At 42.4% G+C, this 24980-nt stretch overlaps 1 protein-coding gene across 1 annotated transcript; it reads right to left on the minus strand.

Annotated features, from left to right (window-relative positions):
• Positions 1-224: 224 nt before the first annotated feature.
• MYH7B (myosin, heavy chain 7B, cardiac muscle, beta) lies at positions 225-18328 on the minus strand. Its single transcript, XM_010017544.1, has 38 exons — positions 18122-18328; positions 17890-18033; positions 17640-17796; positions 16638-16665; positions 16431-16542; positions 16253-16345; positions 16063-16126; positions 15872-15970; positions 15673-15776; positions 15459-15597; positions 14479-14597; positions 14232-14381; positions 13690-13860; positions 12898-13207; positions 12727-12797; positions 11973-12060; positions 11763-11880; positions 11478-11601; positions 11256-11392; positions 10899-11154; positions 8498-8740; positions 8215-8391; positions 7984-8129; positions 7805-7895; positions 6562-6951; positions 6268-6394; positions 5980-6098; positions 5151-5347; positions 4672-4855; positions 4420-4585; positions 4123-4247; positions 3654-3950; positions 3355-3558; positions 2380-2505; positions 2114-2284; positions 1924-2028; positions 1720-1815; positions 225-517 (listed from the first exon to the last, which is right to left on the minus strand). The coding sequence occupies exons 1-38, from the start codon at positions 18326-18328 to the stop codon at positions 359-361; spliced, it is 5814 nt and encodes a 1937-aa protein (XP_010015846.1). The 3' UTR covers positions 225-358.
• Positions 18329-24980: the final 6652 nt, after the last annotated feature.

Here is a 24980-nt window from a genome sequence, read left to right on the forward strand (position 1 = left end):
CAGGGCAAGGAGGTTGGTGGAGATGGAAGAGAGCACAGGCTGGACTATCAGTAGCCTCCACAGAAATGGCTAAACCCCAAAGTTTTGGGGCCTTTATGGGGGAGAGTTTGCATTAGCTTCTCCCTTCCCCCAGCCAGGGAAAGTGAGAAAACTTGTTCTGCAATGCAGTATCCCAAGCTTGATCAGAAAAAAAGAAATGAAAACAAAGGCAGCACCATTTATAGTGTGCATGCAGAGGAATCTACGGTCTTTATTCTCTAGACATTAAGGTGAGTACAAAGACTCATTGCAGAAGAAAGCGACCGAGAGGTTCACATTTTGTGCAGCCCTCAGGTCACTTTGCTGCCTCATAGCAGCTTCATTCTTCCTCTCCTATCTTCTTGACATGAAATACCTCCCGGGTCTTCACTCGGAGCTTGTTGACCTGGGACTCTGCAATGTCAGCCCGCTCCTCGGCTTCCTCCAGCTCATGCTGGATCTTGCGGAACTTGGAGAGGTTGACATTGGACAGCTCCTCCTGTGCAGGGAGAGGGAGTTGGTGGTGAGGAGCCCAGGGCAGGGGTTTCACTCCTGCTGCACCTCAGCCTTGTGGGACTGCAGGTCTTTGCTGAGGGAAGGCACAAATCTCCATCCCCCACCCACGCTGCTCACACATAAGCCTCACAGAGACTTCCTTATCGTCCCTTGTTTAAACTATTCCATCCAAACCAACCAAAACACCTTTTGAATTGTCCCAGTTCTGTCTTCTGGAATGCACAAAGTGGGGTGGACAGCATAGCAGTTTCTGACTTTAGCTGCCAAGAAAAAGCTGTTTGGGCTGCAGTTTGTTACTCTTTGCACTCAAATGTTATGGCTAAGAAAGAGCAGCAGCACCAGGAAACAACATGTATACTCCCCAGAGGGGAGTTTATATGGTGTCCTCAGAGAGAAAGTACCTGCAATCTCCTGCCACTCCCCACTAGGTAAGTATAACTTCTCATTCTTTCTCCATGCCTGCTATGACAGCACTGTCAGGTAACTGCCTATCTCTTTCTTCTTAAAAAGGATAAAATACCATGCACACTCCTTTAGCCATTGTCTCCATTCACACGTATCATTGCTTTGTCTTATGAAGATAGTTGCTTTGCAGAAGAAATAGAAACTTATTTCCAGTTCATCAGATGAGCTAAACATCTCTGCCTCCTGTTCTGGCTCAGTGTTCTGGGTTTGCACTCTCTGAAATAAGGTGAAGAACTTAGAGGAGATGAGTCAGAATCCATCTGTGTCCCTCTGACAAATCACTCACTCATAAAACAGCAAAACCTTTCTATACTGGGCAATGCAGGAAAGAACCTGACTCAAAAATTTATCAGTTGAGAGGCTGGTTGTGAGCCGCATCTGTTAATCTGTCCTCTTGTACAAAAGATTGCAGGACATCTCTTTAGTTCATCCCTGCCAGCAGCGTGGCCAAAAGAAAATGATGTCAACCATACTCAGGATTCTCTTCCTAGAGTCATTACATTTCTCATGGGCAACCACTTCTTACAAGCATTACAAGGAGGAATTTCTTGTAGCCATACACTAAGCTATTCTGAGACAACTAACATTTGCTTCCTTGCACTTGCAGTCCATCATTGTTTACCAGATCCTACGCTTTCCAAAAAAAAACACATATTAATTTCTCGTATTTGTGTTTCTATTCAGAACAAGATGTTGGCTACCACTACAAGCAATACTTACAGCCTCTTCAGCTTGTCTCTTGTAGGATTTCACCTTCATTTGCAACTTGTCCACCAGATCCTGGAGCCTGAGAATATTCTTCCGGTCTTCCTCAGACTAAAAGAGTTGGAAAACAGCAGAGTGAATTGGTTTCCCCACACATATGTTAGCAATTCCCCTTGTCAGAGAGAGTATGTGTGCATCCTAGGACACCTCCTGCCTTACCTGGTAGGTCAGCTCCTTCACCCTCCTCTCATACTTGCGCACACCCTTCACAGCTTCAGCGCTGCGCTTCTGCTCAGCATCAACCTCCCCTTCCAGCTCCCGCACCTGCAATCACAAGCCCATCTTTGGAGCTTCCTGGTATCTCTCCAAGGCACATGCTCACTCTTGCACAAATACCAGCCCTACGCACTCTGGCCTCCAGCTTCTGGATTTGCTTCTTGCCTCCCTTCAGTGCCAACTGCTCAGCCTCATCCAGACGGAGCTGCAGGTCCTTCACCGTCTGGTCCAGGTTCTTCTTCATCCTCTCCAGGTGGGCGCTGGTGTCCTGCTCCTTCTTCAGCTCTTCTGCCATCATGGCTGCCTGATGAGAGCAAAGGGTCAAAGCCAATTTGGGGCTGGAGACATTCTGGAGAGAGAGCACTTATTTTTGAGCAATGAAAGGAGCCCCTGACTCACATCTGTGATGGCCTTCTTGGCCTTCTCTTCAGCATTGCGGGCTTCCTGGATGGTATCCTCCATCTCACCCTGAATTTGGGCAATGTCTGTTTCCAGCTTCTTCTTGGTGTTGATCAAGCTGGTGTTCTGTTGAACAGCATCAAGATGACATTTTTCTTTTTATTACTTTGTGGTATTATATCAAGAATATTGCATAAATATTGTCTTTTAATGTGAATTGTGCCAGCAGGTCACATGGGATTCTGTTCTAAAGGATCTGCTGTGGCAGCTGTTTCTCAGCCATGTTGTACTTCCTTATTTCAAGAACATGCTCCATAAAGTCTTTCCTCACAGTTTTTCAGTCATTAGAGAAGGAATTACAAAATCTTATAAAGATACAAGATGCAATATTGCCTTACAGTTTTCAATCTTGTGGCAGTAAAAATTTTAAATGGTGATATAAAATACTTATAATGACATTGTTAAATGATGTCAGTAACTGTATTAGTATATTGTTGTTTTATTAATGATCAAAGTAAGTTTGACATTACAGTCTCAAAAGTAAACCTGAAACCTGCTAAATTCAAATGAATTGTAGGGTAAGATCCTCACATATCTCGCTGAATTTATTCCTTCTAAAGTATCTGCAAAGAGAGATGGCAAGACTTGTAATCTGAGGTCTGCAATGCCAAATCTACAGCAGCAGCCAAGACTTTGCTCTTCAAGCCTGCAATTCAGAGCCTTTGTAAAAACAGTTGCTTATAAAATGCCAGTGGTGGCCTTAAATGATGGCCACTGAGCATGCCTCTCCTTGTGGACAGCAATAGACAGCCCATTCCAGTACTCCCTATCCTCTGGTATAGAGCAGCACTCTGTGTTTGGTAAGTGTCACCACAACTGCTTTTAGCCCATTCCAGTACTCCCTATCCTCTGGTATAGAGCAGCACTCTGTGTTTGGTAAGTGTCAACACAACTGCTTTTACGCCATGCCCTGACCTGGGTATGGAGGAGCTGCACACGTTCAGTGGCATCCAGAAGCTCCTGCTCAGCTATTTTCCTAGACCGTTCTGACTGCTCCAGGGCTGCCTGTAGCTCCTCAACTTCAGCCTGCAACAGGTTTGCTCTGCGCTCCACCATGGCCACCTGCTCCTTCAGGTCCTCCTGTGTCCTCAGGGCATCGTCCAATTGAATCTGGGTATCCTGTAAAAGCGGTAACAGAAATGACAAGGTGGCAGTGTGAGCTTGGGTGTCAAAAATCTCAGGGATGTCTCTTTCACTAGCTTTGATGAACAGACCTTGAGCGCTGCCTGTGTGTTTCTCAGGTGCTTTTGTGCCTCAGCAGCCACACGGTTGGCATGGCTGAGCTGGATCTCCATTTCATTCAGGTCTCCCTCCATCTTCTTCTTCAGCCGCAGGGCTTTATTCCTTCTCCTGAGGGTGCTCTGCATGGACTCCACAATTCTGAGGTGGTTTCTCTTCAGCTGGTCAATCTCCTCATCTTTCTCTGCTACTTTCCTGTCAATCTCAGACTTGACCTGGTTGAGCTCAAGTTGGAGGCGCAGGATCTTGCCCTCTTCGTGTTCTAGGGAGGCCTGGACAAGCAGGAACAGTGACTTCAACTACTGCTTCTTTTCTAAGTAATCTTTTATACAGCACTTCACAAAGTGAAGTGAGCAAGCCTCACTTCTAAGCTTGCTTTCCTCCTGTCTCTGCAGGTAACTGTTATATATTTAATCCGGACACAATTATTAGCTCTGTGGGTACCTCAGCTTCTTCCAGGGAGGCCTGGAGGTCACATTTCTCCTGCTCAATCTGCTTCTTGATTTTCTCCAGCTCATGAATTGCTTTTCCTCCCTCTGCAATCTGTTCCGTGAGGTCAGAAATCTCCTCTGTGGGAAGAAGGACCAATGGCATAGTTGGGCACAGAGCAGAATAAGAAGGTCCCTGGCACACCAAGCTGACAGGCACCTTTGCCCACCTACAGGCACAGAGCCATGTGAAGCGGTGGGCACTGGTGGGTGGTGAGAAAGCCCTGCCAGGAGCAGAGGGCCAGGGACTTACGCTGCAAGTTCTTGTTCTCACGCTTCAGCGTTTCCAGGTGGTCCAAGGACTCCTCATAGGCATTCTTCATCTTAAACAGCTCCGTGCTAAGAGAGCGGGCCTCCTTCTGGGAGGCTTCCAGCTCAGCCTGTGTTTCTTCATACTTCTGCTTCCATTCTGCCAGGATCTGAAGAGAAACGGGGTGTCAGTATGGATGTGACCATCAGGAGGGGATGCCCTGCCCAGGAGCCCTTAGGCTGGAGCCTAAAAGACCTTGTCAAAGTTCTTCTGCTTCTTATCCAGAGCTGCACAGGCAGCATTTGATCTCTCCACGTCAATCATCAGGTCCTCCACTTCATTCTGCAGCCTCTGCTTTGTCTTTTCCAGGGAGGCACATTTGGCATTGACAACTTCAACATGTTCTTCTGCATCCTGCAGGCGCTGTGCCAGCTTCTTCCTGGGAGAAAGTCCTTAGTTAGCACAGAGAGACCAATGTGCTTTTCATAAGACCATGCTTAATTATTTTGCAATCTGCAGTCAAACAGAATGAAGGTCTTCATACATGCTGTTCTTTCCCTTTGCCTTTACTAAAACTCTAGACCTTCTACAGGATAAAAATTCCTGCTTTCTGTTACCCTTCCCCAAAGCAAATCTGTGACTTATTCCTCAGAATATCTTGGTGCATCTCTTTCCAATGTTGCCTTTATATTCTCAGTATCCCATTGGCTTCTTCACATCCTGCCAAAACATACTTGGCCTCCTCCAGCTCCTCCGTGCGCTGAATAGCATCTGTCTCGTATTTGGTTCTCCACTGGGCCACTTCGCTGTTGGCCTTGGACAGGGCACGCTGTAGCTCCCCCTTGGCTTCCTGCTCCTCCTCATATTGTTCCCGGAGCAAGTCACAGTCATGGCGAGCAGACTGCAAGGCGTGGGCCAGCGCATTCTTGGCCTGAGTAGAGAGACAGTGGAATTACCTCTGAAGGTCCCTTCCAACCCAAACTATTCTATGGTTCTATGATTAGAAGAACAAATTGCTTATGAGATAATAGAACGGCAACTTAGGGAACACTGTTGAAAATTGTTTGGATCTGACACTTAAAGGCCAAGGAAGAAAGGTGCACTGATTCCATGTTCTAAGAAGCTTCTTATTGCTTCATTCATCAGAATCTAGAATGTTACCTCAGGAGAGAGGATGGGTAAACTGTAAATGAAAATTTTAAGGCTAGTAATTGCTGAATCCTTTTACATATGTCCTAAAGTTTCAGCTTCCATTATGGAAAAGCAGAATAAGAAGAAAAGATTTTCAGATATATCTCAACCTTTTTTATGTGCCATTTGTAATATGAATAAAGACCTAAAGTTGTGCATTCCTGTCTCAGTAACCAGGTTAGAGGTGATGCTACCCTAAACTTTTCTTCTCACATGAGAGACAGAAGTGGCAAAATTGTTAGTCTAGTTTTAAAGCTCCTATATCAAAACTACATGGCTAAGATATTCTGATTTTATGTGAGTGTAGGAAATACCCAGAAAGAAAATGGAATCTGAATCCAAAGTCAATCCCTCTACAGGAAATACGTTTACCTTTACTTCTTCATCTAAATGTCTCTTTAGCTCCTCAATCTGTTGGGTAAATGCCTGTTTGCCTCGGGATAGCTGAGATATCAAACCATCTTTTTCTTCCATCTTGCGTGAATATTCACCTGACAAATTTTACAGAGAGACTGTAATTTAAAAAGCAATTCTACACATATGTCTTCAAAGTAGTGTATACCAGCTTTCAAAGTATAGAACAATTTGAGTAAAACACCACTCTTTCTTGGCATCATCAATTACAGGTTCTCCCATTCCAGGGAGAGGGAAGGGTGTTACCTGCTTCTGTCTGAAGACGAGCTCTTTGACTATTGAGGTCATTGATCATGCGCTGATGCTCTTCTTCTTTTGTCTTAATCTCACTTAGCTGGTCTTCCAGAGTGCGGCATGTCTTCTCCAGGTTTGCCTGTAAGTCAAATACATTTAAGAAAAGAGGACTATCAATAAGTTCTTGAATCTGTTCTTGTGATGAAAAAAACACAACTGTGAGTGACAGAGAAGCATTATCAGAAGTTTCAAAATCATCTATCAAGTCATGTACCATAGGGCAGTATCCTGATAGATGCTCTGTACCTTGGCCTTGGAGATAGACTGCATGTTACTGGACAAGTCATCAATCTCCATCTTCAGCTCACTCTTCTCCTTCTCCAGCTTTTGCTTCACTCGCTGCAGGTTGTCGATCTGCTCCCCAAGCTCAGCGGTGCTGTCCACGTGCTTCTTCCGCAGGGCAGCAGCCATGGCTTCGTGCTGCAGCGTGGCCTCTTCAAGGTCACGACGCATCTTCTGGAACTCGGCCTCACGCTTCTTGTTCATCTCGACCTGAGCTGCTGTAGCCCCTCCTGCTTCTTCCAGGCGCTCACTGATCTCTGCCAGCTCCCTTGAGAGGTCAGATCGATGCTTCTCTGCTTTTGCCCGAGAGGTTCGCTCTGCCTCAATTTCTTCCTCCAGTTCCTCAGTACGAGCCTGGGGAACATCAGGGACACTTCACACTCATAGCCTCCTCCTACCTGACCTGAGGATAGATGTAGGAGGGTGTCCTGGGTTCAGCTGTAACAGTTATTTTTCTCCTTCTTAGTATTTGGTGCAGTGCCATGTTTTCAGCTTTAGCCTAAGAACAACACTGAAAACACTCATGTTTTTAGTTGTTGCTAAGTAACATTTACTCCAATCAAGGACTCATGCTCTGCCAATGAGGAGGGGTTTGGGAAGCTGTGAGGAAGAAGACAGGACACCTGACCCAAACTAGCCAGTAACAGTTATTTTTCTCCTTCTTAGTATTTGGTGCAGTGCCATGTTTTCAGCTTTAGCCTAAGAACAACACTGAAAACACTCATGTTTTTAGTTGTTGCTAAGTAACATTTACTCCAATCAAGGACTCATGCTCTGCCAATGAGGAGGGGTTTGGGAAGCTGTGAGGAAGAAGACAGGACACCTGACCCAAACTAGCCAAAGAGGTATTCCATACCACAACACATCATGCCCAATATATAAACTGGGGGGAATTACCTGGAAGGCCTAGATCACTAGTTCGGTCAGTCTGGGTATTGGTTGGCAGGTGCTGAGCAATTGTATTCTCTCCCCTTGTTATTTTCGTTATCATTTTTATTACTGGTGGTGGTAGTAGTATTTTTGTATTATACCTTAGTTACTGGACTGTTATTATCCTAACCCACAGGATTTACATTATTTCAATACTCCTTCCCCTCCCTCTGGGAATGGGAATGCGAGGAAGGGGGAAAAGTGAGTGAGCAGCTGTATGGTTCTATTTTACCAGCTGAGCTTAAACCACGACAAAGGGAAAAGAACAGAGACTTGCCTGCAGCTCCTTGATCTTCTTCTGTAATTGCATGGCCAGGGTTTGCTCATCCTCTATTCTACTCTGGATCTGGCTGATTTCAAAGTCTTTCCTTTGGGCAATGAAAACCGTGTTAGAGCTGAAAGAAAAAAAGACAAGCACACCAGCCCAGCACTCAGGTGCCCCACAGCCCCACTTACTTCTTCAGTTTCTCATCCAGTTGCTGCTTATCATTTTCTAAATCCATGATGCTGTCATGGGCCAGCTTCAGGTCTCCTTCGAGCTTCCTCTTAGCTCTCTCAAGGTCCATGCGCAGTTTCTTCTCTTGCTCCAGGGACCCTTCCAACTAAAATGAACAAGACCACCAATGATATTCCAAGCAGGTCTAACCCCACACCTGCCCTCTTCTTGCTGTATGTCCATGTGCTTACATCATCCACTTGTTGCTCCAGCTTGATTTTAGCTTTGGTCAGCGTATTGACTTTGTCCTCTTCTGCCTGCAGGTCATCCAATGTCTGCTGATGGGCCTCTTGGAGGGCTTTCTTCTCTTTCGTCAGCTTGGCAATGGTCTCATCCAGGCCTGCCATCTCCTCTGTGAGGTTTTTCACCTTTGAGAAGAAGGGAGCAAGTGCAGATAAAAAATGTTGTTTAAAACTTTATCATGTATAACAAAACGTCTTCTCTGGAGTGACAGTGTCATCTTCTGCCTCATACCTTGTTTTCAGTGGCATGTTTTTCCTTTTCAACCTTGGCCAGTGTTAACTCAAGGTCATCAATATCTTTCTTCAACTCTGAGCATTCATCCTCCAGTTTCCGCTTCTTGGCTGTCAGCTCAGCATTTATTTCCTCCTCATCCTCAGCCCTTTCAGTCACCTCTTTAACTTTTGCTTCCAACTGGATTTTGGTTTTGATGAGCTGGTCACATCTTTCCTCAGCATCAGCCAAGCTATCTGCTTCCTGGTGGGGAGACACATATGTTCTTGGTTTGTTTTGTGGACTTTTTAATGTAAGCGTGTGTTAAAATCTGACCTGAAGTTGACCTCTCCTCAAACAACTTTAAACTTGCTTTTTGTTTTCTTCTGGAATGCTTCTCAGTTGGAAACAATTTTATTTCAGAAACATTTTCTCTCTCCTAAAAATGACTCACTGATGTGGTGGGTGTGTGAATTTGTCGTTTACACAAAAGAGAACGTGTTTGAAGACATTTCTCTTCACAAACATAAGTATTCAATATGTTTTTGTAACTGAATCCTTCTGAACCCTTTATTATGCTGGGAGTAAAGGCTCTGGTAGTATGAACAGTAATTTAATGAAAAAAAGTTTGCTGTCTCTACATGTATTAAGATTGCTCCTTGTGCAAGTGGGCTCTTACTCTTGTCAATCAGATATATGTCATCCTTCCATGCTGTATCTGGAGTGTCATATGTGGCTTTCAGCTGATCACCACATCATCTTACTCTTTGGTGGGCTTTTGGTATAAAGAATTTGTTTTGTCCCAAATGAATTTGAAAGGCAAATCTTACAAGAAAGTCCAATGGGATATATTAAGGAAAACATGTAACACGAAGTTTTCTATAGAAATTTTCAAATAAACAGGTAATTAAGTACAGTGTTCCAGTTTTAGCTGGTAATTTAAAAAATTCAATGTTTACATTAAGATGAATTTGTAAAGTGACATTTGAATATCAAATACTTTTGTATATATTTTAAAGCAATGTTTTATTTGTGAAGTGCTGTGTGTCTACAAGGTTCATAGGACTGTGGTGTTAAAGTTATTAATATTTAACATTGAGGGGTCTTGCTATGAAGTATTACTAAAAGAATATTCCTTTCAACTAAAAGCTGCCCATGATTGTTTTCAACTCCCCACTTTTGAGTTAAGGTAATACTGGCTATGCCACTCCACCAAGAGCCAGTATCTCCATACTGTCATGTTGTTCAATGTTTGACTCCTTAGAACTGTTGCAGTTAAGAAGCTACTTCAGTAGAATATGCCCCCCAAGGATGGATACCTGGCTTTGTTAATACTGAGCCAAAACAATCGGTTTTCTTCACTGCTTTCTGTTTTTGTGATATAATATGTAGGCTGCGTCTCTGCAGCCACTTGGCAGAGAACAGGAGAGCAGAAGGGGAGATGCTATCCCAATGCACTCTCACTGTATTTATAGTTAAAAAAACTTCAGTCTCACATGTTCTAAATTGTGCCACCCAGACTGGGGACCCTAACACAAGTACGTTATGGAAAGGCGGCTTTCAGAGGACAGGAATGTTCTCTTATAAAGATAACTTCTTAGCCAGCCTCTCAAATATTAATATTTTACCACCACAGGATGATGTTTATATTGGAACTACCATAGAAAATCCAGATTAGAAATGAAAAAACTACAATGTTTAAGAAAAAGTAAAACTTCTATTTCATTATAAATTTCATTTATGACCTTGATTCATACCAGTTAAGTCTAAAGCATACAGAGCTTTTTTGTGTATAACAACTAAAGGAAGAAGAAACCCCCTTTGGAAGTTGTGAGTGTTTCCAGAAACAGGCACTCTGGGTTTTTTTATACCTATATATATAGAGATATTCATATATTTGTATATACATAGACTGAAGAGGAATTTGAAGCTGCCTTTCCCAGTCACTGCATGAATGATTAACTGTTAGTTACTAGGCACTGGGTGAACAGCTTTTTCTGCCCCTGAATTTACAAGTACCACTTTCAACTCTGGCTCGCATTTACACTCCAAAATTAATTCATCGTTCTAAATCCTGGTGAGATGGAGATACCCCATGAAGGAATCACCACCTCAGAGAGAGATGGGTGTTGCAGCAAAACTCTGCTCTGAGTATTTCATGTTGGCTAGCTAAATCTGCCCCCTTCCTCTGAAGGCAAGACCACTAACTCCCACTTTGAGCTCTCTGCTTCTTTGTACTCGCTGTCATAGTGCTCACGATGCCACTGCCACACACTTGTTTCCTCAACTTCACACACACATGATTGATAATTCAACAAATATTTGACTTTTAGTCTTCTATAGTCTGACCTTCTGTTTTGTAACTAACGGTCTGAATGCATAACTCTTTTTCTGAGTGATAAATTAATGGTGACAAACTCACAGCCTGTACTTGCAGCTGAAGATCATTTTTTTCCTGTGTCAGTTTGACCATTTTCTCCTCCAGCTCCTTTCTCTTTGCCTCAGACTTTGCAAGCTCTTCCTTGGTTTTCTGAAATTCTTCCTTCATAGTGGCCATCTCCTTCTCAGATTCTGCACTCTTCAGCAAGGGCTTGATCTTGAAGAACAGCTTCATCCAGGGCCAGTGCTTCACATTCATGAAGGCACGAATATTGTATTGGATGGAATAGATGGACTCCCTGAAGAATAATTAAAATGTACATCAAATATTTTCAGTAGGACAAGTGTCAACACTTTCCTCCAAGTACAGTGAGTTTAACTGAAGATGAGGAATGTCTACCTTCTCTCCACCATTCTCTGGTACTCTACTCTCCTCAGGTAGCCCCTGCACACGGCTTGTGTGCGGGTGATGAGCTGTGCCAGCTTCTCATCCCTCATCTCCTCCAAGAGTCCCAGCAGCCCAGCTTTGAAGAACACCTTGAGAAAGGGAATGTTGCTGCACATCACTGGCAGGTAGAGCAGAGCACAGAGATGCCGTGAATGACTCAAGAAAGGTTTGTACCTTGGTGTGACCAAATTTGTACTGGGTGTGGTCCACATCAATTGATGCAAGAAGCTTCTCAGAAGCTTTCTTGCTGTCAATGAACTGTCCCTCTGGGATCGCACTGGCATTAAGAACCTTGTATCTGTCAAAAGAGAAAGGTATTTTTCCTACCCAAAACACACTAGCTACTGAACCCCAGCAGCCCACATATATCTATTTTTGACAACAGAGCACAGCCTGAATGAAGCCATATGAATGAACCAGAGTTACTTTTAATGATGCTGAGAAGTGCAACACCCTTACCTCTGTTTGAAGTCAGCATAGAGGACTCTGCTGGGGAATCCTTTCCTGCAAATCCTGATGCCTTCCAGCACACCGTTACAGCGCAGCTGGTGAAGTACCAGTTCATGCTCCATGGCACCTAGCAATACAGACCATAAATGAACACTAGTTTCCAGTGCAGAGGGGAATGGCTGTATCAGAGCATGTTCTCTTTCTGCTTGTGTATCTTACCAGGTGTTTTTGTTTCATTTGGGATGATGCAACGCACAAAATGAGGGTGGGTGCTCCGTAGGTTGGTCATCAGTTTGTTTAAGTTCTCCTAGAGGGACCAGTTAGTAACGTGAGTGTCCTATGTCCAGTATTTGATGCATCAAACCCATGGTGATGACTTTACAACTTCTCAATACTAGCTGGGTTTCAGAACACAGATAAAGCCCCAGAAACAAAATATTTCTGCTATTTGAAGATATTGAACACTATTTTTAAAGACTGAAATACTGCTACTGATCCAGTGGGAACATACACAATTTCACACTTTCCCACAATGCGATTAACTTTTAGGGTTTTTGTGTTCTGTCATTTAAAGTTGATCTACTTAAGTTTAAAAAGTAGGGGTTTTTTTTTCAGATAAGATGAATATCTCCTTGGGGAATGTTTGTAAGGAGATTCCCAATTCCCTAACATCGTAACCTCACAGAAATGAGGGAATGCTAAAATTATAGCTCTAGTCTGACCTCCATATAAAGATCTGAATAATATGCTCTCCAAACAAAAACCAAACAAAAGAAATTATTTCATTTTTATAATCTTTGAAGACTAAATGCTTGTTTTTGAACATGACACGTTAGCAATATAAAATTGATCCTGGAAAACCTGATGTGGAATTTTACCACTGTTACAGCAATACAAAATATTCCCTTCAAATTTAATATTACATCCCCTCCTTCCTTCATATTACAAAGAGAGAACAAATGTGTTACTGTACCCGGAAAAGTGCTGAGACAGTTTGGAAAGAAGAACCCTTCTTCTTGCCACCCTTCTTGCCACCACCAGCCTCTGCAAATGGAAGAAAAGAAAAAAAGCAGTCCAGTGTTCACTGTTTTAATTCTGTTTTGACATTGTCCCACACTGAAAGCACAATTTTCACAAAGCTGACCTGCATCTGCTCCACCATAGCTGGCAAAGAGTAAGGCCAGTGTCTTCAGGGATGATTTCTGGTACAACCCAATGACTGTTTCATTCAGAGGGTCTTTGTTCTTCTCAAGCCAGCCAGTGATGTTGTAGTCCACCGTGCCAGCATAGTGCACCAGCGAGAAGTGGGCCTCAACCTTGCCTTTGGCAGGCTTGGGCTTCTGGAAGTTGCTGGACTTGCCCAGATGCTGGTCATAGAGCTTGTTCTTGAAAGAGGTGTCAGTTGCCTTGGGGAACATGCACTCCTCTTCCAGGATGGAGAAGATGCCCATAGGCTGGAAGAAATGCAACAAGAAGGAGAAAGAGATTAGAAAGGAGAAAGATTGGAAAGCTGCTGGAGTCAGAAGAGAAAGCTGTTCCCATGTGTTTTATGACATTAAGTTGAAGAAAATTAACTAGGGCTCTACTTTTTTCAGTGTTGCCATTTCATTCAAACTTACGTAAATGACTTTGACAATGAAAAAATTACAAATACATCAATGTGAAATACAATCCTCACCATAAAATCTCTCTACTGATTGGTACTTAAAAAAACATGGCAGTCTTTTGTATAATAACTTCATTTTGTGATCTGGAAATTAATGCTCTCACCAAAATATTGATATCTGAGTATCATCTCCAAAAACACTTCCACCCTGTTGCCACTTTCACACAGTATATATTTTAAAAAGCTAGAATATTCTCACATGCTTCCTCAATATATTTCTTGCCAGGCGTGGAAGATCCAGAGTATAATAGACTTGAACAAGAAGAATACCTTCTCAATGAGCTCAATGCAGGCAGCCAGGTCCATCCCAAAGTCAATGAATGTCCATTCAATTCCTTCCTTCTTGTACTCCTCCTGCTCCAGCACGAACATATGGTGGTTGAAGAACTGTTGCAGTTTCTCATTGGTGAAGTTGATGCACAGCTGCTCAAAGCTGTTGAACTGCCAGACATAAAAAGACATGCAGAGTTTTTAAGGTTTAGTAATAGTAGCAAGGTGTTTTCCTGTGCAGTGTGCAGTCCTAATTCATCATGAGTCACACTTTAAATACAAGGCCTCTTCCTCTGTAGTTTTCGTATGTTATCTATCTCTCTACGATAGGCTTTGCATTTAGAAAAGAGAGGAGGTTAGGAGACTAGTTTTCTATTATAATTTTTTTTTGGGGGGGAGGAGAGGGGATGGTAAAAACAAGATTCTGAAAGCCCTGCAAATAAGTGTAGGAAGATACTAATTGCTACTAAAAATGTGTCTCAAAATTTCCTTTATTCTCAATTGCACTTCAACGAAAATGCTCTGACGACTATTTTCCTTACATCAAAGATCTCAAAGCCAGCAATGTCCAGGACACCAATGAAGTACTGTCTGGGTTGCTTCGTATCCAGCTGTTGGTTGATACAAACAACCATCCACAAGAACATCCTCTCATAGACAGCTTTTGCCAGGGCACCAACTGCATTGTTCACCTAAAGCAAGGAGAAAGGTTTGGAGGTAACTATATGCAGTAGAGGAGCAACAACAGGAGCCATCAAAGCATGTTCAAGGTTACCACATTTTTCTTACCTGCTGCACGGTTTGACCCTTGGTCACATATTCATTCCCAACCTTGACTCGGGGGCAGCAGAGGGCCTTCAGCAGGTCAGCTGAGTTCAGACCCATCAGGTAAGCAGCCTTGTCAGCTACTAAATACCACAAAAGAGAGAGAAATAAATATTGGCAATTCCTAAAATTTGGTGCTTGAGGGACTGTCTCAAAAGCAACAGCAAATGTTCACTGCTGCAGAGCTGCACAAAAATATCCAAATCAAAGCAACAAAGGTAATTTCTCTGTGGCTTCAGGATTCAGAGTCGACACCACTTCTTGAGCATTGATGTGTACAAATGTCCTCCAATAGAACTCATTGCTTTCATTCTTTTTCAGGCATGGCTATGGGACTTTACACCTTCTTTCTAGTCGTATACCAAAAGGATGCACCACTCAGAGAGCTCAAGGCATGGATTGTACTTCCTGCTGTGGCAGAGACTAATCAAATACACATCTCACATCAGAGTTTGCCCTATTAGGTAAGGATGCATAGGGGCATAGTCTCCTGCTCTGTAAGGACTGAGCCACTTTACAGCACTTTATTCCACTATACAGCAGATTCTTTACAGCAATTATTCCACTATACAGCAGATTGCAAGGTGTATTCCAAATAAACTCTGACTAATAATATTACTGTGTTAATATTGTTAGTAATAATGTTAATAAAAAAATCTTAATGTTAAGAAAAATACTAATGACTTTAATAATGTTACAGGAATTGACATCCATGCTTCCTGGCTTCCTGGCAGGGTACACCATATCTCTTCATTATTAAATAGTAACAGAATAAAATTACAGGTAACATTGAATGAGATACATGTCTTAACTGCCATCTACCCACTAAACAAATTTTTTTTTTTTGTTTACAGATGTCCATACTTAAAGCCTGAAATCTGCCTGAAGTACTTCATTGGGTGACAAAGAATCTCTTTTGGAAAGTTTACTGGATCTGCTGTTACCTTCAGTGCCATCCGGCTCTGCCTGCTCCTCACGCTGCTTCTGCTTGAACTTCAGGTTCCCATAGTGCATGACAGCCCCTGTCAGTTTGTAGATGGCTGTCTTCTCATCAGCAGTGAAGCCCAAGATATCAATGGCACTCTGGGAACAGAAACAGTAAACATGTAATTACCAGGGTGCATATCCGCTATGTGACCTGTTCGGTAAGTTACTTACATCTGTAGCCATCAGTTCCTCCTGGTCATTAATGCTTGGAACAGTGATTTCACCTTGACTCACGAAGTGGAAATCATAAGGGTTGGTGGTAATGAGGAGCATGTCTGAAAGCAATAAAAGAGCAAAAACAGACTTACTTTAGCTTTCCAGGTGACTATTGCTCATTGAAATTCCTTCAAAATCTTAGTGATCTTCCTACCAATTAGCTCTGGCTTCTTGTTGGAGGTGATCTGATAGAATATGTGGTAGCTTCTTTCTGCCTTGAGCTGGAAAGTGACTCTGGATTTCTCCAGCAGATCTGGCAAGGAAGGGAGAAAGAGTCAAGCACAAGACTGCACTCGAAGGTGAGAATTTAGGAAGGAAAGGGATCAGGCCAGGAAGGTGTCTTACAAGTTTCAATGTCAGCAGAAGCCAGTTTGCCTGTGGCCCCAAAGTGGATTCTGATGAATTTGCCCTGTTAAAAAGAAACAGCAGCATTTCAGCCAAGATGCATTTCACTGTCATCTCCTCATGTGAGAATACCACTAGCCCATCACTGTTGTTATAGTGAGGAGAGATTTTGTCCAAAGCAACAACTTACAAAGCGTGAGGAGTTGTCGTTCCTCACAGTCTTGGCATTTCCAAAGGCCTCCAGCAGTGGGTTGGCGCTGATGATTTGATCCTCAAGCGTTCCCTGCAGGATGACAATTATTCAGTTATCATGTTTAGTTGACACAACAATCACATGCCAAATGTTCAGTCTGTTCTTCTTGACTCACCTTTGTTTTACTTGAGTGATCATCCTTCTTTTTGTCCCCACCTGCTGCAATTGTTGCAAAGTACTGGATGACACGTTTTGTGTTCACAGTCTTCCCTGCTCCAGATTCTCCGCTGTGCAACCAAAGAGAAGCAGAGAGCATGTGGTCAGACAGGAGGTCCCTGGCACCAGGCAGCCCCTCAGAGACCAGAGCAGGGAGTGTACATACGTGATCAGGATCGACTGGTTCTCGCGATCTGTGAAAAAACAGAGATACGAAAACTTTTCCTAGTCATCAAGAACAGCAAAAAGCTCAGAAACTAGGAGAAAAATATGAAGTAAAGCTTCCAGGGAACGCAGGAACAAAAGACAGTGAAAAGCCCTGGTAATTCTAGTGGGTACCTTTGATACTCCCACCTACTCAGATGTAATCAACTAGATTAATTAAGACATCACTTCAGAAGAGCTTTTGTAGCTTTCTGTCTTTCAAAACACTGTCTTATCAGGTTACTTATTTCATTCTTACAACGTAAGTAAATGTAACAAGAATATTGAGGATGGGCTCTGACAGCATGTAAATTCTTCTGAAGCTATAACTTTCTGAAGCTATAACTGAGTGATCTTACGGATTTTATTTTTTTCTTAACCCCTATATATATACAGAAATTCTGTATTCTCAAGATCATACACAGACAATGTTAAATTTTCCTTTTTGTATTCTGGATGTATTGCCCATTTTGTAACAAAAGATCAAGAATAGAAGGGCTAAAATCCTGCACATCTTTGATTTCACCGCACACATAAGAAAGAGAAAATAAGAGGTGGAAGGAATAAAGGAAAGGAGATTTTTTTTAAGCCATTCAGTTTAAATCCTCAAAGCTTTTTTTTTTCCTTGACTTTTTTTTCCTGAAGTTTGCTTTTCACTAGTTTAGTGATTATGTTACATAAACGTATGCAAGATCCCTTTACAGTCAGTAAATTCTACACCGTAAACTAGGTGACTTCTTTCCAGTGAATTTCCTGCTTTTAGATTGTTTTCTTTAGGTACAAGTCTTTATTGATTCTAATGGGAACACAGACACTCAGCTCACACAGATCATTACAGTTAAGGGCAATAATCTTCCATTAACATCACACACACTGTATTTTAAGTGTTACACAGTATTTCCAGAGAATTTCCCTCTACAGATAGATCATTGCAAGAGACGTTCAAAACAAATCGAGCACTCACCAGTCAGCATGAACTGATAGGCATTGTCAGAGATGGAGAAGATGTGGGGAGGGGCCTCCTGGCGCTTCTTGCCTCGGTAGGCCAACACCACCTCCGGGTTATACACCGGCAGCCACTTGTAGGGGTTGACAGTGACACAGAAGAGACCTGAGTAGGTCTGTGAGGAAGGGAGACAGCACACTGGCTTCCACTTAGCCTGGCAGAGCAGTTCCTCCTAGCTACCCAGAGGAAGACTGCTGCTGGTACTTACGTAGATCATCCAGGATGCGTAAAGCTCTTTGAGGTTGTACAGCACAGCGGGTTCGTGGCGGTGGGTCATCATGGCCATGTCCTCAATTTTATCATACTTGGGAGGGTTCATGGGAAAGATTTGGTCTTCCTTCACGGTCAGGGTCTACAAAGGAAGCAAAAGATCTGTGTATGTCAGCTAAGAACTGAAAGTCGGAATCAAATGGTGTCTTTCAGCCTTGTTTCTTACTCACCTCTCCAGCTTCAGACTTGACAGTGACCTTCCCTCCTTCTTTGCTCTGCATTGTCCCTTTCACAAAGGATTCTTTAGGATGGGCCACAAAGACCGAGGTCTTGGCATCAAAAGGCTTGTTCTGGGCAGCAATTCTCTCCTTTTCTGACTTTCGGAGGTAAGGAGCCGCCTCCCCAAAAACAGCCATCTCAGCATCTCCAGAGGCCATGTCTTCACTTTAGTGAAGGCACAACAGCAGACGTGTCTTGTGGGGAAAACAAGGTTATGGATCACTGTGAAAAGTAATATAATTCACATAAGTGAGAAAACTCCCTGCTGTTAGGCTAGTAAAGGACTAGCTACTCTTCCAGAATCTCTCTTAGACGAGGCCACTGAAATCCACTTTGGTTTGAATTTAAAAGTACCCTAGTCCCACTGATGAGTAAGACTTAGTCTTCTAAACCACACAGGCCTTGTAACGATAAATAGAAATTATTTTGAATGTTTACTATATTTTTGTAATTTTATAAATTCTGACCAGATTTGAAGTCTTCACATGAAAGAATCTACAGCCAGAGAAAATCCATGTTTGTTCTGTTCCTTAATTATGAGTGATGCATCTTCAAGAGAGTACTTTCTTATTAGAACTATTACCTTATGTACTCAAAATTAAAAATTACTTCACTTTTCAGATCTTCTCTATTTTCAACAGTCTTGCCTACACAAAAGTCAGCAAAAATAAGAGGATTTATGAAAATAACTCATGCAGCTTTATAAAATTCTGTATAAAATTCCTGCAGCCTAGGAATGCATTATTCAAGGTATTACCTTTGGAGAAGGCTTGTGTCCTGGAACTCTGTAAAATAGGAATGGTAATTGTTCCTTATTGCTACATGGAATTCCAGAGACAAATCATGGGCTGAAGATCAGATACACATTAAAATGATATTGAAAAGTTTTGTTCACATAGGCACTCCCTCATGAAAAAAGTTGCAAGAGGCAGGAGAAATGAAATGGGGTATTGAAAGGACTTTGTCCTCTTTCCTTAAACTCACAAAATGCATGCACTTACCTTGAGCGTTCCGTGAAGACAAGTCAGACTTGTCTCTGGGAGATTTTATAGTGTCTCGTCTGCAGATGCTGTAGATGCTCCCCCTTTCTTCGGTCAAAACATTTCTGGCAAACCTTCTTTGGCAAAGCATTGTCTGGCAAACTAAGGGCATAATTTTCACTTGATTTGAATGATATAATTAGAACATTTTTATATCTTACTATGTGAATACATCTATAAATAATTTGCCGAGAGTGTTAAGAAGAGAATCTCGACTACTCAAGGCACTTAGAGAACTTGGATACAGGGACTTGTGGTTCCTATTGCTGGCTTTCTCGGTGATTTGCTGATTGGCCCATGGGAGTTTCTTTGCTATGCTTATCCGACAACTTTTCAGTCATGCAATGGTGATGATAATGTCTGTGATGCTTTGAGAACACATGCATTGAGAAGAACAGCAAAAGTATGTCAAAAAACAGCAAATAATTTTTCTTGAGACCCTTTTCAGTGGTATTTTCTAAAAAGTAGGAAGTCAAAATATATTACAGCTGAGGTTTCTGTGTGGGACACTCTCAATAGTTGAAAGGGTCTGAAATACAGCCAGTAACGGGAGACTCTGCCTTGAAATGCAGCTCTTGAGTAGGATCCTGAGCTGACTTCTGAGGTATCAGATTAAAATATATACTTGTGCATGCATTGATAATAGATAGTTTTGTGCATATTTCATGTAAAAAGTGATTCCCCAGAAACTGCTTTCTCACTGTTCAGACTCTTACACTTTTTATTTGCATTTGACCTATGTTTGCTTCTATATTGTGCACATAAATAAACAGTTCCCTCTGTTAAATCTGAAGTTCCAGAGGTACCAATAGCCCTTCCCTGCCTACAGCTCCTCAAAACAACGTGACTCACCCTGCCATGCTTGTACATACTATCACACATATCACCTCAGCATATATTTCTAGATATCATGCATTCTGAGGAATCCTCAGTCTACCACTGCCTTGCCATCAAAGTACACATATTTACACATTCACAGTCCCAGAAAGCATTAGAAGTAGCAGCCAGTTCTGTGTAATGCTGATGGATTGGGAAAAGGAGATTTGCTGGTAGTCCAAACTGATCTAGTTTTAGGAAAGGTTGTAATGACTTAAACCTCTTCAGATCCTCCAGATCTAAACACACGTCTAACCACACGCTTCTCCTGGTCATTTACATTTCTATCATTAAAATATCTTAGCAAATGATACAGGGAAGAGTTAGAAAAACATCTGGCGTCCAGTGTGATATACAGCATCAGATGACGCCCTGTGCTGTAGGAGCCCCTTCTAAGAGTGCTCTGGCACTGCAGCACCCACATTTTGGGGCTTAGACTGGAATCCAAACCCGGAGCTCACTACACAAGGTACAGAGGTAGTTGAATCTCTCAGAAGGCTAATATTTTCACATGGATTAGGATGAAGAACTGCTCATTACCAGAGGACCAGTATGGTAGTTTTGAATTCTTGTCCAGTGCAAAACAGCAATGTGCAGGGCATTTGATATCTGATTTGATCACACAACCTTCACAAAATGATCCATCATAGAGGAACAGAGGCCTGCCAAATTTCCCTCTATGTCCAGCTGCCACTCATAGATTCTTCAAGAACGATGTTATTGGGAACATATACTGCCTTGTCTTCCTTTTAGGTTGAACAGCAAATTCATACCAAACAGATTACACTCAAGAAAGGTGGAAACTGTCAAGCTGAATTCCTTTTAGCTCTTGACATGTCCAGCACTGAAGTCCTGTGTTAATATTTTTTCCATGCTCAGGCTGTTCAGGGAATTCAGGTCCCTCAAGTTTCCTGCTTCAGGCCCTTCAAAACCCTCTCCTCATTTCTTAACAGCTGTCCTCTTAGGACAGTAACACCAACTGCAATTGAGAGGACTTGCAGACTACTAGAGCAATGAATGTGACACCAATAGGAGACCACTACTACTCCACACAAATGGGCAAGTGTTATTTTAGATTGTAGTACCAAAACTGTATTTGCAGACACTGACAACAAATGCTTCATGAAACCACTAGTCAGAGTATAAAGGAAAGGCAGTGTTGGCTTACCTGGTTTAAATATAGCCTTGGACATATTTGAAAATAAAGCTGTTTAAGGATTGATCTGTGGCAATATATGTAATATAACATCCTTGAAGGAGTTACAATAGCCCTCAAAATCCTACATGATTGTGTTTTAAAACACATAGAAATAAGGAATCAAAGGGAAGTGGTTCAATTTTAGCAGACTGAGGAACAGCTAATGATACCATAGTAGAGGTCCAGGTCAAAGATCGTCAGAAAAGAACTGATAAAAGGCAACAGTCACTTCAGCCACTTCAGCCAGTCAGGTTGATCAAGCATGATTACTTTCCCTGTTCAATACATGTTGGCTGCTTTCAGTTATCGTCTAGTCCTTCACATCCTTAGCAATAAATACCAATGACATATTCTGTGATCTTTCAAGTAACTAAAGTGAAACTGAGCAGCTTTCAGTTGCACTGCTTTTTTAAAAAGATGGGCATAACATTAGCCTTTTTTCTAGTCATATGGGACCTTCCTTCTGTGTCATCATTTTTCACTAATGATAAATGTAGGCCATGCAATTACATGGGTGAACTCCTTTAGCATCCTTTGATGAGACACATCAACCCCATAGGTATGAATACATCCAGCTTCTCTTACTAATTCCAGCTTCACCAAGCAGCAGGTAAGGACTTACCCACTGTTGGCTACCCCTTTCCTTCTCAAACTCCATTGGAAGATGCAGATGCCTGGGGACAAGTTTGTTTATAAAGACTGATGCGGAAAACATGCTACATACTTAAGTGCTTTCTGTATCATCTCTCAGATGGTCTCAGGTGGTCTCTGACCACTTCAGACTAGGTGGTCTTCCACATTCAGCAGTAGATACATATTTTCTCTGAACTCCCTTCTGCATCGTTTATGCAGAACCGTTATGCTTAATGTCTCTAAGTGTCCAACCATTGTTTTGTATTCCTATTTTGTTACCAGTCCTCGGCTGAACCTCTTATACACTTCTGTGTTTTAGTTCATCAAGAAGTTTGCTGCTTAGCTAAGATCAAAATCCATCTTCCTGCAGAAGAAGGTAGTTTGTTCCTGAGGTGTCCATAATTTTCCTTTAAACCCTAACCACCTCTTCTGAGCAGTGTTCTCTTTCACAGCTGCTGCCAAGTGTGTTCTAACTAGCAGTTCCCTGAATACAATGAATTCCAGCCTTATGAACTCTAGAGTGTTAATTCTGTTGCTTACCTCCTCAGCTTTCCACTAGATCCTTCACTCAGTCATCATGTGGTTGCTGCGGCCTGAGCTGTCATCTGGGATCGTATTTAACCCTGCTTCCAATACTCAGCATTACCCATCCAGTATTTACACTAGGATATTGTCATTAGCACAGTCTAAGAACTTTGGGCATCCGTTTCCCGGTGCTGTTGCCCTACTAACAGATGTTCAGATGGCTGAAATCATCCCAAAGGCTGAGGAGACTTCTGCCTTTCTACAGTTGTAGAAATATTCCTTCACAACTTTGTCTTGGTTGGGTGGTCTATAACAGACCCCATCACAAGGTCCCTCCTTTTCCTCGTGTCTCTGACAGTTTCACTCGGGAGCTTTGCACAAGCAAGGAACACTTTGACATAAAGCATAAATCCTCCTCATCTTCTCTATTGTTCCTAAACTATCCATATCCTCCCATCACCATGTTCTAATAGTGCATACTATCCCATCATATCCCCATGATTCTGGCCATGTTCCCCTTCTCCCTTGCAAAATTCCTACATTTGCAGCTATTCCTCTGCAACTTCTGGGCTTAAGTCTCCTTCCCATGATGAAGGTGATTTCACACCCTCGTCACCCGGTTAGTAGTCTCGTTGCAAAGACATCTTTCTTTCTTTCTTAGTTCTCAAATATAGATGTCCAAAATGCTAGAGGAACTCAAAGATGAAGTTGCTAAGCTTCCAAACATGGTGTGTAAGCTCCTACTTAAAAATCCATTTGGATATCACAGGACTGCTAGATGGCCAATGTAATCCCATGGTATTAAAGGGGCTTACGGGGAAATCAAGTTATATACAGTGTGGTAACACTGACGGCTATACTGGACAAATCAGTAGAAATTATGATATAGAACAAAATTTAAAAGTATAGGAGAAACTGGCAGTCTTTCATAGGTATTTGTAAAGGGAAGTCTTACTTCATAAATCTGCTTGCTTGTTTGAAGGCATGTGTATTTAACTATCAAGACTGCATCTCTAATGCTAAATAAATCTGCACCTCAGTGCAGTCTCTGGTATCAGGCAAAATTGTACAGGACGCCTTGCAGCCAACTTTCAGTGCTTGTGACCACCAGAATTGTCTGGCCGCATCCGTACTGCATAACCCTTGGCTTTGGTCTCAGCCATTTAGCGCATGCCTACTTTCTCTTTCACACCAACTAAATTAAGTATCAAGCTGAAGCTTCTCTGAAGATTTTAATAGGTAACATTAAACAGTGGTATAGAGGGAAAATCACAAACTGCAGCACTGGCTGCGTGCACACTGCTCACAAAAATGGAGCATTAGCTGTCAGCAGTTTTCAAAAGGAAACCACCCTTACCCTATGGAATAGATCTGAAAGGAAGAAGAAAACAAGAGAAGAAAACAAGAGAGAGAAGAGAGAAAAAATGAGGGAGAGAAGAAAACAAGACCTAAACTTTTACCCTTTCCACCACATGTTCTTTATGGAAGATAGAGATTATATTAATTCATATTTGCAGGCAAACTAACCTGAAGACTTCCTTCCACAGATTTAAAAATCCTGGTCATATGGACACTCAGATAGGTATCTTGGAATAATCACTGGCGTACACACCAACTGCTTTGGATCTGCTTTAGTTCATAGGGATTATCAATCCCACACAAGTGATAAATTTCCGATATATAGCCTATTAGGCATTCCAGCTTCTTACAAAGGAGTACTCTGTAACTTGACTTAGAGATCCAGACTCCAAATAAATTTAGCTCCACAGTTCTCAGTGAGTTAGGCCACAGAAAACTGGACAATTTCCTCTGTCCAAGCATGGGGCAACTGAGACACCACATGTCCTTGGGAACAGGGATCTGCTGAAAGAGGGAGCTATGCCCTGATGCAAAACGAAGAGGGAAATGGATCTAGCCATTGACTTTCTGCCACTTCTGTTTCCATCCCTACAGGGTCTGGAGTCCACTGGGACTAGGAGCAAACCACAGCACAGTTAAAAGAGGCAGAACAAGACATATCCCTGGATACAGATGGTGCTGCACAGACACATAGTGTGGACAAAGTGCTGGAGTAATGACATCCAAGATTGCTGAAAATTGATCCCATCCCACTTTCTGTAGGTCCCTACAGTGTGATTTCCATTCCCTTTTGTTCAGTAAGCATGAGCTGGAGAGAAAGAGGGTGGTGCCTGACAGTATGTGAAGAGTGAAAGTGGAGTACCATCGAAGGCATTTGATTTGTGGTCCAAGCGAAACCTCACTCTCTGCTCTGCTAGGCGCAGCAGAAGCAGCAGCCTTATAACCTACTTAGATATTCGAGGACCAGTATCTCCATGTCACTGTCATGGAACCACCTTCAGGCCTCCACTCCTTAAACCTTTGACCAAAGTGACCAGGACCTCCTGGTCCTGTGGTAAGGCTGATGGCTATACTGGAAAAATCAGTAGAAATTATAATACAGAACAAAATTAAAAGGTGAAGCATGATTACAAGCCTCTGGCCTCCATTTTCAGGCCCATTGGTCTTCTGCTCAAAGAG

Source organism: Nestor notabilis, unplaced genomic scaffold, assembly GCF_000696875.1.
Source record: "Nestor notabilis isolate BGI_N333 unplaced genomic scaffold, ASM69687v1 scaffold937, whole genome shotgun sequence".
Taxonomy (NCBI): Eukaryota; Metazoa; Chordata; class Aves; order Psittaciformes; family Psittacidae; genus Nestor; species Nestor notabilis.